The sequence below is a fragment of the Camelina sativa genome, chromosome 15 (assembly GCF_000633955.1).
Source record: "Camelina sativa cultivar DH55 chromosome 15, Cs, whole genome shotgun sequence".
Taxonomy (NCBI): Eukaryota; Viridiplantae; Streptophyta; class Magnoliopsida; order Brassicales; family Brassicaceae; genus Camelina; species Camelina sativa.
Genome location: NC_025699.1, coordinates 24769480 through 24781570, shown reverse-complemented (window position 1 = coordinate 24781570; position 12091 = coordinate 24769480). Strand labels below are relative to the sequence as shown.

Here is a 12091-nt window from a genome sequence, read left to right as displayed (position 1 = left end):
TTCTGGAGCTTCTCATAGCTTCATTACTCCGGAGTGTGCCGTGAGTGGGGGGGTCAGTGGGGATTCTGGAGAGCGTTCAGGAGTTGTCAGAGTTGCTGGAGGCAAGTTTTTGAGGGTTATTGGACGAGCTGGAGGAGTTGATATTCAGATCGCAGGAGAGTCGTGGCCAGCGGATTTGCTTATCAGTCCAGTGGAGTTGTATGACGTCATTCTTGGTATGGATTGGTTGCATCGGTATAAGGTGCATTTGGATTGCTATCGGGGTAGAGTGGAGTTTGAGCGTCCAGGAGGGAAGTTGGTTTTTCAGGGTATTAGACCGACTTCGGGGAGTCTCGTGATCTCAGCCGTTCAGGCAGGGAAGATGATCGAGAAGGGCCGTGAGGCCTATCTGGTTACTATATCTATGCCAGAGTCAGTGGGGAAGTCTACGGTTAGCGGTATTCCGGTTGTGGAGGACTTTGAGGATGTGTTCCAGTCATTGCAGGGATTACCACCATCTCGGTCGGATCCTTTTACCATTGAGCTGGAACCGGGGACGATGCCGTTATCCAAGGCTCCTTACAGGATGGCTCCAGCAGAGATGGCAGAGCTGAAGAAGCAGCTGGAGGATTTGTTGGGCAAGGGTTTTATCCGTCCTAGTTGTTCACCGTGGGGAGCTCCGGTGTTGTTTGTTAAGAAGAAGGATGGGAGTTTTCGGTTGTGTATTGACTACCGGGGTTTGAACCGAGTTACTGTGAAGAACAAGTACCCTCTCCCGAGGATTGATGAGTTGTTGGATCAGTTGAGGGGTGCTACTTGGTTCTCCAAGATCGACTTGGCTTCAGGTTATCATCAGATCCCTATTCATGAGGCAGATGTGAGGAAGACAGCCTTCAGGACGAGATATGGGCACTATGAGTTTGTGGTGATGCCGTTTGGGTTGACAAACGCGCCAGCTGCGTTTATGAGATTGATGAACAGCGTGTTCCAGGAGTTTCTGGACGTGTCAGTCATCATTTTCATCGACGACATCCTGGTATATTCTAAGAGTCCTGAGGAGCATGCAGTACATCTGAGAGCAGTGTTGGAGAAGCTGCGGGAGCAGAAGTTGTTTGCTAAGCTGAGTAAGTGCAGTTTCTGGCAGCGTGAGATGGGGTTCTTGGGTCATATTGTTTCAGCTGAGGGAGTTTCAGTGGATCCAGAGAAGATTCAGTCCATCAGGGAGTGGCCGAGGCCGCAGAGTGCCACTGAGATTCGGAGTTTCCTGGGGTTAGCAGGTTACTACAGGAGGTTTGTTCGGGGTTTTGCGAGTATGGCTCAGCCGATGACTAAGCTTACAGGGAAGGATGTCCCGTTTGTGTGGTCACCAGAGTGTGAGGCAAGTTTTGCAAGTCTCAAGCAGATGTTGACTACCACGCCGGTGTTAGCATTGCCTGAGCAGGACGAGCCTTATGTTGTGTATACAGATGCTTCTAGAGTGGGGTTGGGTTGTGTACTTATGCAGCAGGGGAAGGTTATAGCTTATGCTTCGCGGCAGTTGCGGAAGCATGAAGCTAATTATCCTACTCATGATTTGGAGATGGCAGCAGTGATCTTTGCTCTTAAGATTTGGAGATCCTATCTGTATGGTGGGAAGGTACAGGTATTTACAGATCACAAGAGTCTGAAGTATATTTTTACTCAGCCTGAGCTGAATTTGAGGCAGAGGCGTTGGATGGAGTTAGTAGCGGATTATGATTTGGACATAGCTTACCATCCTGGTAAAGCTAATCTGGTTGCAGATGCCTTGAGTCGGAAGCGGGTGGCTTCGGCTCAGGAGCAGGATATGGAGGTGTTGGTAGGTGAGATTAGTGCATTGAGTTTGTGTGCTATCTCACAAGAACCTTTGGGTTTGGAGGCAGTTGATAGAGCAGATTTGTTGAGCAGAGTGAGGTTAGCTCAGGAGAGTGATGAGGGGCTGGTGAATGCCTCTAAGGCTGCGGGTGCAGAGTATCAGGTTTCTGCTAATGGTACTATCCTTGTGCATGGTCGGATCTGTGTGCCCAAGGGTGAGGATTTGAGGCAGGAGATACTGAGAGAGGCTCATTCGAGCAAGTTCTCTATTCATCCAGGAGCGACCAAGATGTACCGTGACCTCAAGCGGTATTATCACTGGGTCGGGATGAAGAAGGACGTAGCTGACTGGGTGGCAAAGTGTGATACTTGCCAGCTGGTGAAGGCGGAACATCAGGTTCCTGGAAAGGTTGTTTCAATCCTAAAAGAAAAAAGGATTGTAGATATTCACCTTCACATAAACAAATAATTTTTTCATGAGAACGTTTTTGAATTTTAATTAATTTATGATAATGTTAGTATAGTTTTATATAAAATTAGTTGGACAAGTAGTAAAACTATTACGTATGAGAGTACAAAATATGAAACAAATATATTTAAGATATTTTTACTTTTTTAAATATGAAATAAAATAATTTTTCAGTCTTTTTTTTTTGAGAATTATGTTTTATGAATTTTTAGTTTTTTAAAAATATTAAGTAAGATATAAATTTGATATAATGCACATTTTTCTTGATATGAAAATTATAAACGTTACACATTGGGATTGAGTGCATAGAATTAAAATCTATTTTATTATCATGTAAAATACAAAAAAAAAATTGTATTGCTAGATGGAGTATGTGAACTCTAAATCCGGTTAAAAAATCAAATGAAATAAAATTAATATTTTGAATACAACTTATAAAATTTCACATATTTTTCTTATATTTGTGTTAATAGGCAGGCCTAGTGTAGTTTTAAATAAAATATCCATATCTAGTATTAAACAACCAGTAAAAATCTTGACACATCAAATATTTCTATTCACACATCAAATATTTCTATAATAAAGTTATTTATAGTCATTTTATTGATTCCACATTATACAAGTCCTACAATTATTACTGTAATATTAATTTGTATGAATACTTGTAATATTTGTCTACGACTACGACACATGAATATAATTTTATTATTTTTGTTATATAATTTTGTCTATGACATATGATTATAATTGGGTGAATTAGTGTAATAACCAAAATTAAAAATATATTTAAGGATATAGCACAATAATTCAAACAATTAAGTATATGACATAAGAAAAATTACCAATGGAAAAGGGTGTTGATGGTTTGGAGGAGTTGGTGGTGGCGGATGGCCACCAGAGATGGTAACTGGAGATGGTGGTCGGAGTTGGTGGCCGGGGGTGGTTGCCGGCGATGGTGGCTGGTGGTAGTGGCCGGAGGTGGTTTCCGGCGGTGGTCGCCGAAGTTGATGGTAAGGGAGTGATGGTAGAGAGTGATAATAAAGGGTTAATCTTGTAATTATTATAGAAAATACACACTATTACCTTTATATGGTTAATATAGTTACTGGATGAATTATAAAAAAAATTTGGGTTATACACTGCAATTTCCCATTATAATTTTCCTTACATAAATTTGTACATCTCATTTGCTGTCAAAAAAAAATAATAATAATTGTACCTTATATTTACAAAACAATTTTTTAAAGTTTCTAAAAACAGAAAATAGTACATATAATTAAATTCTAAAACAACATTATTGTTCGTGACTTTAACTTTGGTAGTTCCAACGGTCTCACTCTCTTCATCTCTCTCGCAAGGAACGCTTTCAAACTCTGCTTTTACCGGCGAAAACGAAACCATGGGTGGTTGTTGCATCTCGACGCCTCTCGTGAACGATCAACCTCCTCCGCAACAGCCACAGACTCAGCATGTCGAACCCAAGAACGATGAAGTCAAGAACGAAGAAGTCATCAAGAACGACGGATTCGTCAACTGGCCTTTCACAGAGTTCTTCCTCTCCGATCTCACAACGGCGACCAAGAACTTCAGTTCCGACGAGATCATATCAGAGAACGCTGAAGACTCTTCCAATGTCGTCTTCAAAGCTCTTTTATCAGAGAATTTTGGCTTCGTCGCAGTCAAAAGATTCAAGATTAAGCCTTGGGATCATCCTGACTACTTCGCGGTACCCTTCTCTTTTCCCTTTAAAGCTTATCACTTTTGCAACGTTCATTGATCTGTTTTGATGGGTTTGACTCTGTTTCGTTCAGGACGATGCAAAAGAAGTTGGGGAGCTAAAGCACAAGAGACTCGTCAAGTTGTTAGGATATTGCAGCGATGAAAATGAAGGGTTTCTTGTTTCAGAGTTCATGCCTAACGATACTCTTGCCAAGCGTTTGTTCCATCGTATGATTACTCCTCTCTTCACCTTCTTCTTTTTTGAATCTGAGGTTAAAGAGGCTGCGTTGTTGGTTTATGTGACATGATTGTGCATGTAGAATCAATTGAAACAGAACTTATTACATTTTCTGTTTTTAATCCGAAGACATAGAGTAGAGAGGCTGCATTGTTGATTTAGATCTGTACAAGTGTATCTGCCTGTAGGAACGGTTGAATCAGAACTTGTTAGTATTCTCTGTTTTTGAAGTTTTTGTTGGTTGTAATTCACAGAGAAAGACATGGATTGGTCAATGAGGTTGCGAGTGGCGTATCATATAGCTGAAGCATTGGATTATTGCAATAACGCTGGTTTTGCATCATACAGTAATCTAAGTGCTTACACAGTTCTGTTTGATAAGGTGTGTAATGTAAAACAATATTTTTATCATGCGCCTATGCCTTTTCTCGTGTGATCTTATGAGGATGCTAAACTGTTTAATGGATATGTTGAAGGATGGTGATGCGTGTCTATCCAGTTTTGGCTTGGTGAAGGAGGTCGTCGATTGTGATCGAAGAACGAAAAGTAATAAGTTTGACATTGTAGGAAACGTGACCACTGAGAGTGTGTGATGTTTATATTCTCATTGTAGGAAACGTGACCACTGAGAGTGTGACATACAGATTTGGTACCATCCTTGTGAATCTGCTTACTGGAATCCAAATTCTTCCAAGCCAAGTAAGTGATTCTGTACAAGTCCTCTCTTGCTTTATTAGTAGCTTATTAATCTTATGGATCAACCATTCATCTTGACTTTGTGATTGTGATCATTAGATTCTCTTTCATTGTCAATTTCTTGCAACACAAGCTACATATTAGTGAGTTGTTATTCTTCTGATTATAGGCTCCTGAGATGATCAACGGAAAGGATGTTACTGATCTGATGGATCCAAATCTGAATGGAAATTTCTCAAAAGAAGAAGCTGCCACAGTTTTAGCACTCGCCACTGAATGTTTGCAATGCGAGTACAGAAAGAGCCTTATCACAATAGAGCTTGTTGCAACACTTAAAGACTTGCATACTAAAACACAAGTAAGAAGGGGGCTTACTGTAACCGTATCTCTATCCTTGATGATTTCTTTCGCATTCGTTTGATAAGTCCGATCTTTTTGCTTGTAGATTCCATCTCTTGAAACGCCTGAAATAACAAAGCAGCAAGATGAGGCATCATCTTCGAGTCAACAGCAACAACTTGGACACTGTGGTACTAGCCAAGCTCAACATGAGCACTGAATTCGCTAAAATTAAAGTCTCAACAGCGCTACTCGTCTTGAAGCAATATGCTTAGTAGGGGGTGAAGATTTTTGATTTTGCAATAGTTTCTCTAGGATAAAAGAAATGTTCTATAGACTTTTTTTTGGTTTGTTAAAAGTTAAAACCTTCTTTTTTTTTCTAGGATAGAAAATGTTCTATAGACTTTTTTTTGGTTTGTTAAAACCTTCTTTTTTTTTTTTGGTTTGTCATAACCTTCTTTTTTCTATATGAAATTTCATAACGGAGATGATAGGCCAAGAACAACAATCTCACTAGATAAAGATTGATTTTGAAAAGGAAAATAATTTATTATTTATTCGCTAGCGAGTAAATCTCTCGTATAAAAAGCATTGTATGAATCCACTTATTCATCATTAACTTTGATGATTGTTGATGTATTTGATTTCACATTTGTTTGATTTAACTCTTGATGTATCAACTCTTTTAGCCATTATGGAATAACAAATAAAATAGATGATAATTTTGTTTAATGATACATATCAAAATATAATTGATTGATTGACACACTCTTACAATATGTTTTTTTTTTCAACCAAATATTAATTAAAATAGAACTTCAAGATTGTTTGTCCAAACTAGAGGAAAGGAGATTACAAAGGAAGTTTCTATAATTAACGATCTGGACGACCGAGCGAGACAAATCGTCTTAAGATTCGACAAGCGTGAGATTTTCAACAAGAAGGATCGACAGCGCCGGTCAATCTTCAGGGGCTTGTGGAACATCGCAACTAATTTTGCACAATCCGTCACAAATCTCTCACAAAAAAATTCTAAGAAATACTCTCCATGACCCATTACAGAGCTTCTAACTCTGAGGGAAGAGGAGATGGGCTTCGTCAAAAATATTTTGCTCCCAACAGTAAAGTTTGATCTTCACGGTCACAACACCACCATCCTAGTCCTGAATTCAGATCTGATGCTTTCCAGGAGCCATCGATCTGACAAGAGATACATGACCCTGGATTGCCCCAGCAACCCCAAAAACTTCAAGGAACCTAAGGTACCCGAGGACTCCTCTGATTGTAGTTGTGCCTCCTCCCATAATGTCTTTTTCACATAAACCCTGAGTAACGATATCAATTGGCTATAGCTGTGTGTCTTGAAAGACCTTTTTATTCCTATCTTTCGAGAGCGGCAATAAGATCGAGAGACAACTTCTCTTACAATATGTTTTATTTGTTGTTTTTTTGTTAGTTTTCCTTTTTGGCTTCAAAAAATAAATAATATTTTTAGTATGTTTAAGTATGCATTAAAAAAAAAAATTGGTCAAAGAAAAGAAAGTTAATTTTTAAAATATACACATATAAAGTAATATATAAATATGTATTTTTAATTAATTAGTATATAAATATGTCGTCTAGTGCTATATCTAATAGGTTGGAATGAATTTCCGTGGTAGAATCGTTTTGTAACATTTTTCATAATTTATACTTCCTCTGTTCCTAATAGATTGATGTTTTATAATTTTTTCTTGTATCTAAAAGATTGATGTTATACATTAAAATATTGAAATGTTTTTTTTACTTTTTTTTTTCTTTATGGCATGCTATCTAAAGTCTATATTTTCTCTTTCTACCAAAAATAATTGTAAATAAATTTTAACTTTTTCTTAATATATGTGAAATTGTCAAAACATCAATCTAGTTGAGACAAAGAGAGTTATAAATAATAAATGCATAAGTTTTTTAAAATTATTTGTATCATCATTATTTATAAATATTAAATATCATTAACCCACAACACAAAAAATCATGATTTTATTGTTTTATTAACACTATATATTAGAATATTAGACATGTCTATCATATGTAAAAAAAAATATTCATCTGTATATGGCGGGTTAAATTCCTAGTAATTTTTTAAAAAAAAAAGAAACATGTCTTACTCTCATCAAGTTGTTGTTTCTAGTTTTTTACTTTTTTATGATATGGATAATTCCCTCTCGAAAATACCATCGTACTGAATTTAGGGTATATTAGAAAATGTTTAATAAAAAATTGTATTTTTGGAAAGGTTCTAAATTAATTTGTTAGAAATGATAGAATAATTCCCTATTTATTCACATATACTAATACATAGTATTTATATAATTACAGTAAATGTCATATAGGTCTAAAGAGTATGTAACTAACTTTAAATAGGTTACTGAATTAGAGTAAATTCCTGCTTAACTGAAACAATATTATCATTCGTGACAATTTTAACAATATATATAGCAACAAATAACAACTACTTTTATGTATAAGTTTTCTCATAATCAATCCCAACGGTCTCTCTCGCCCTCTTCATCTCTCTCTCGCAAAGAACGCTTTGGATACTCTGCTTTTGCCGGCGAAAACGAAACCATGGGTGGTTGTTGCGTCTCAACGCCTCTCGTGAACGATCAACCTCCTCCGCAACCGCAACAGCCACAGACTCAGCATGTCGAAGTCAAGAACGATGAAGTGAAGAACGACGACGACGGATTCGTCAACTGGCCTTTCACAGAGTTCTCCCTCTCCGATCTCACGACGGCGACCAAGAACTTCAGTCCCGACGAGATCATATCAGAGAACGCAGAGGAATCTTCCAATGTCGTCTTCAAAGGTCTTTTATCAGAGAATCTTGGCTTCGTCGCTGTCAAAGTATTCAAGATTACGCCTCAGGAGGATCATCCTGACTACTTCGCGGTACCGTAACCTTTTCTTTGCCTGTAAAGCTTATCAACTTTGCGACGTTCGTTGATCTGTTTTGATGGGTTTGACTCTGTTTCGTTCAGAAAGTTGCAAAAGAAGTTGGGAAGCTAAAGCACAAGAGACTCGTCAAGTTGTTAGGATACTGCAGCGATGGAGATGAAGGGTTTCTTGTTGCAGAGTTCATGCCTAACGATACTCTTGCTAAGCGTTTGTTCCATCGTATGATTCCTCCTCTCTTCATCTTCTTCTTTTGTGAATCTAAGGTTAATGACGCTGCATTGTTGGTTTATGTGACATAATTGTGCATGTAGAATCGATTGAAACAGAGCTTATTAGGTTCTCTGTTTTGAATCTGAAGAACTAGAGAGGTTGCGTCGTTGATTTAGATTGTGCTTTAGATTCTTAAAGATGGAAAACTTTTAAGACTAGAATAGTGAATAGATCTGTATCTGCTTGTAGGAACGGTTGAATCAGAACTTGTTAGTATTCTCTGTTTTTGAAGTTTGTATCGGTTGTGTGATTCACAGAGAAAGACATGGACTGGTCAATGAGGTTGCGAGTGGCGTATCATATAGCTGAAGCTTTAGATTACTGCAATACTGCTGGTTTTAACTTGTACAGTAATCTAAGTGCTTACACAGTTCTGTTTGATAAGGTATGTAATGTAAAACAACATTTTCATCATGCGCCTATGCCTTCTCTTATGTGATCTTATAGGGATGCTAAACTGTTTAATGGATATGTTGAAGGATGGTGATGCGTGTCTATCCAGTTTCGGCTTGGTGAAGGGGATTAATGATGATCAAAGAACAACAGGTAACAAATACGCATTTCTCTCTTCGTATCATTCTTACTATTGTTATCAATATGTGATGTTATACTCTCATTTTCAGGAAGTGTGAACCCTCAAAATGTGACATACAGATTTGGTACTATCCTTGTGAATCTGATAAGTGGAAAGCAAATTCCTCCAAGCCATGTAAGTCATCTCTTGCTTTCTTAGTTGTGTGAATAAACCATTCATCTTGACGTTGGTGATTGCATATGTAATCATAAGGTTATCTACCATATTTGTCAATTTCTTGCAATACAAGTCATATATATAAGTCGATTAATTAGTTGTTATGCTTTCTAGGCTCCTGAAATGATACTTGGAAAGACTCTTGACCAGTTGATGGATCCATACCTGAAGGGGAGGGTCTCCATGGATGAAGCTACCGCAGTTTTCAAACTCGCCACTCAATGTCTGCAGAGTCCCAACACAAGGGAGATTGTTGCAACGCTTGAAACCTTGCTAACTAGACCACAAGTAATGAGCTTATCTTCATATTCATAATTTCGTTCTTTGTTTTTTTTTAAATCTCGCATTCATGTTAAAGTTGATCTTCCTGCTTTAGGTTCCATCTCATGAAGTGACTGAAGTGACAACACAGCAAGAGGAGGCATCATCGTCAACTCATATTTCGCCACTAGGAGAGGCTTGTTCGAGAATGGACCTTGCATCTATTCATCAAATCCTGGTGTCGACAGCATACAACGATGACAAAGATTTAATCGAGGTAACACCAAACTCATCAATTCTTAAACATACGACTTTACAACTAATTTGGCATCAAAGAGGCTAACTATTATTTTATTTGTTCATGAGCTAAGTCATCATTCAGAGAATGGACAGAGGTGCAAGAACTTCAAGACTTACGAAAACAAGGTGATCAAGCCTTCGAAGAGCAAGACTTTAAAACCGCCATCGCCTTTTATTCTCAGGTACGTAGTATAACATTCTCTCATTCTCTGCCTTTTCAGCAAGCATATTGGTAGAATCTCTATGTTTTTCTCAAACCAGTTTCTGTTTTCTATCCACAGTTCATTGAGAATAGGAAACTGGTGTACCCAAGTGTTTATGCCAGGCGTAGTCTATGCTATCTATTCTGCAATGATCCAGATAACTCTCTCCTTGATGGGATGACAGCACAAAATGTGTACCCGGATTGGCCTACCGCATTATACTTGCAGTCTGTGGCCTTAGCCAAACTCAACATGAACTCTGACTCTACGTATATGTTGAAAGAAGCAGCTATTCTTGAAGCAAAGAGACAGCAACAGTGAGAAAGGATCTTGATTTTGCGTATTTCCTTTAGGATAAAATGTGAAATAATCAAATAATAGATTTGACAAATTTTTTTTTTTTTTTTGTTTCTGATTGAGAGAAGTCTTGTGTAAATTCTGAGTTTAGAATTAAAACAAGCTGAATGTGAATCTTCATTTTCATCTTTTGCATTTGGGTACATAGAGGAAGAAAGTCTTTATTTTTTCATTTAGTTTCCTTATTTGTGTAAAGATCCAATGTTTGGCTATGGAGATGGCACGGAGGTTAAATGTATAACAATCATGCATGAAACTATAAGAGAAACAGCAAGGATATTAGCAACCTTCTTTTCTTGGATTAATTAGATAATATTCAATCAACAAAATTCAAGAACATGTGCACTCACAAGTGTGGCAAGAAATGGGTGTGTCAAAGTTTGTCACATATATTAAAAATCTCATGTCTTGTTCTTGTGGTCAGGTTGTAATCTCATGACTCCGTAGTACGTAATTACACGTACTGGGGTTGCTGAGAGGAAAAGTAGACAAGATCCAAGTTTAAGACATAGAGGTTATATATATTACATTGTGGAGATCGTCGATTGTGATCGAAGAACGAGAAGTACTCAATTTGCTGCTCCTCTCTAGACTCTAGTCTCTTCGGACTATTCATATCAGAATATGAGGTTTATATTCTCATTGTAGGAAACGTGAATACCGAGAGTGTAACATACAGATTTGCTACCATCCTTGTGAATCTGCACACTGGAATCCAAATTCTTCCAAGCCAAGCAAGTGATTTTGTTCAAGTCCTCATCTTGACTTTGTGAATAGTGATCCTTCGATTCGCTTGCATTCTCAATTTCTTGCAACACAAGCCACATCTTACTGAGTTGTTAACTTATATTATTCTCCTGATTCAAGGCTCTTGAGATGATTAGTGGAAAGGATATTACTGATCTGATGGATCCAAATCTGAATGAAAATTTCTCTAAAGAAGAAGCTGCCACATTTTTAAAACTCGCCTCTGAATGTTTGCAATGCGAGTATAAAAGAGTCTTATCACAACAGATCTTGTTGCAACTTGCAACACTTAGGCCTTGAATGGAGAAAGCATGTAATGCAGAGCAGATCAAGTGGTTCAAGCAGATCAAGCAGAATAAAAGTAGATCAAAAATTTGGCAGTTCAAATGCAGATCAAGGGTGAACAGCATCAAAAAAGTTGTAGACCAGATCTGCACATATTTCTCCTGCATTTATCACAAAAAGACAAAAAAATATGAACTGTATACAATTTATCTGCATTAATTTTTAAAAACAAAAAATTTCTTGAATGGTAACTTAGTGATAGGAAGACTACAGTAAAGGGTGATCTGCTATTTTTCTGTCTTTCCATTCAAAGCCTTAAAGCCTTGCAGACTAAAACACAAGTAAGAAGAGGGTTTACTGTATCTTTAGTCGTATCCTTGATGATTTCTTGCTTTCGTTGTACAAAACCGATCTTTTTTGCTTGTAGATTCCATCTCTTGAAATGCTTGAACTGGCAAAGCAGCACGATGTGGAAGCATCTTCCAGTCAACAACAAAAGGTTGAACCTCGCAAGGAGCTACTTGTTAAACGTATAATTGCATTGTTGATGAATTTTTCACACTGATCAGTTTAAAACCAATATTTTTGCTCGCAGGTTCCATCTTCTGAAACGCCTAAAATAACAAAGCAGCATGATGAGGCATCATCTTCGAGTCAACAACAACAACTTGGACTCTGTGGTACTAGCCAAGCTCACCATGAGCAGT

The 12091-nt window shown here is 37.6% G+C and overlaps 3 protein-coding genes across 3 annotated transcripts; all 3 read left to right on the top strand.

The window, feature by feature from the left end:
* LOC109129308 (RNA-directed DNA polymerase homolog) lies at positions 701–1105 on the top strand (the record flags this gene model as incomplete). Its single annotated transcript, XM_019237146.1, has 1 exon — positions 701–1105. A coding segment is annotated over one exon (405 nt), but the record flags the coding sequence as incomplete, so codon positions are not given.
* LOC104748760 (probable inactive receptor-like kinase SSP) lies at positions 3681–5493 on the top strand. Its single transcript, XM_010470356.1, has 7 exons — positions 3681–4007; positions 4093–4228; positions 4493–4620; positions 4715–4784; positions 4852–4937; positions 5104–5292; positions 5380–5493. Exons 1-7 carry the CDS (start codon positions 3681–3683, stop codon positions 5491–5493), a joined length of 1050 nt encoding a protein of 349 aa, XP_010468658.1.
* On the top strand, positions 7881–10316 carry LOC104748759 (probable inactive receptor-like kinase SSP). Its single transcript, XM_010470355.1, has 9 exons — positions 7881–8204; positions 8294–8429; positions 8738–8865; positions 8960–9026; positions 9104–9189; positions 9346–9519; positions 9608–9769; positions 9864–9974; positions 10074–10316. Exons 1-9 carry the CDS (start codon positions 7881–7883, stop codon positions 10314–10316), a joined length of 1431 nt encoding a protein of 476 aa, XP_010468657.1.

Excerpts from the sequence above, each read along its gene's own strand:
- LOC104748760 (XM_010470356.1), top strand. The coding sequence starts at position 3,681 with ATGGGTGGTTGTTGCATCTCGACGCCTCTCGTGAACGATCAACCTCCT. Across the intron at positions 4,621-4,714 it reads ACACAGTTCTGTTTGATAAG|GATGGTGATGCGTGTCTATC; the intron begins GTGTGTAATGTA and ends GATATGTTGAAG. Across the intron at positions 4,938-5,103 it reads TCCAAATTCTTCCAAGCCAA|GCTCCTGAGATGATCAACGG; the intron begins GTAAGTGATTCT and ends TTCTGATTATAG.
- LOC104748759 (XM_010470355.1), top strand. The coding sequence starts at position 7,881 with ATGGGTGGTTGTTGCGTCTCAACGCCTCTCGTGAACGATCAACCTCCT. Across the intron at positions 8,866-8,959 it reads ACACAGTTCTGTTTGATAAG|GATGGTGATGCGTGTCTATC; the intron begins GTATGTAATGTA and ends GATATGTTGAAG. Across the intron at positions 9,027-9,103 it reads TGATGATCAAAGAACAACAG|GAAGTGTGAACCCTCAAAAT; the intron begins GTAACAAATACG and ends TCTCATTTTCAG.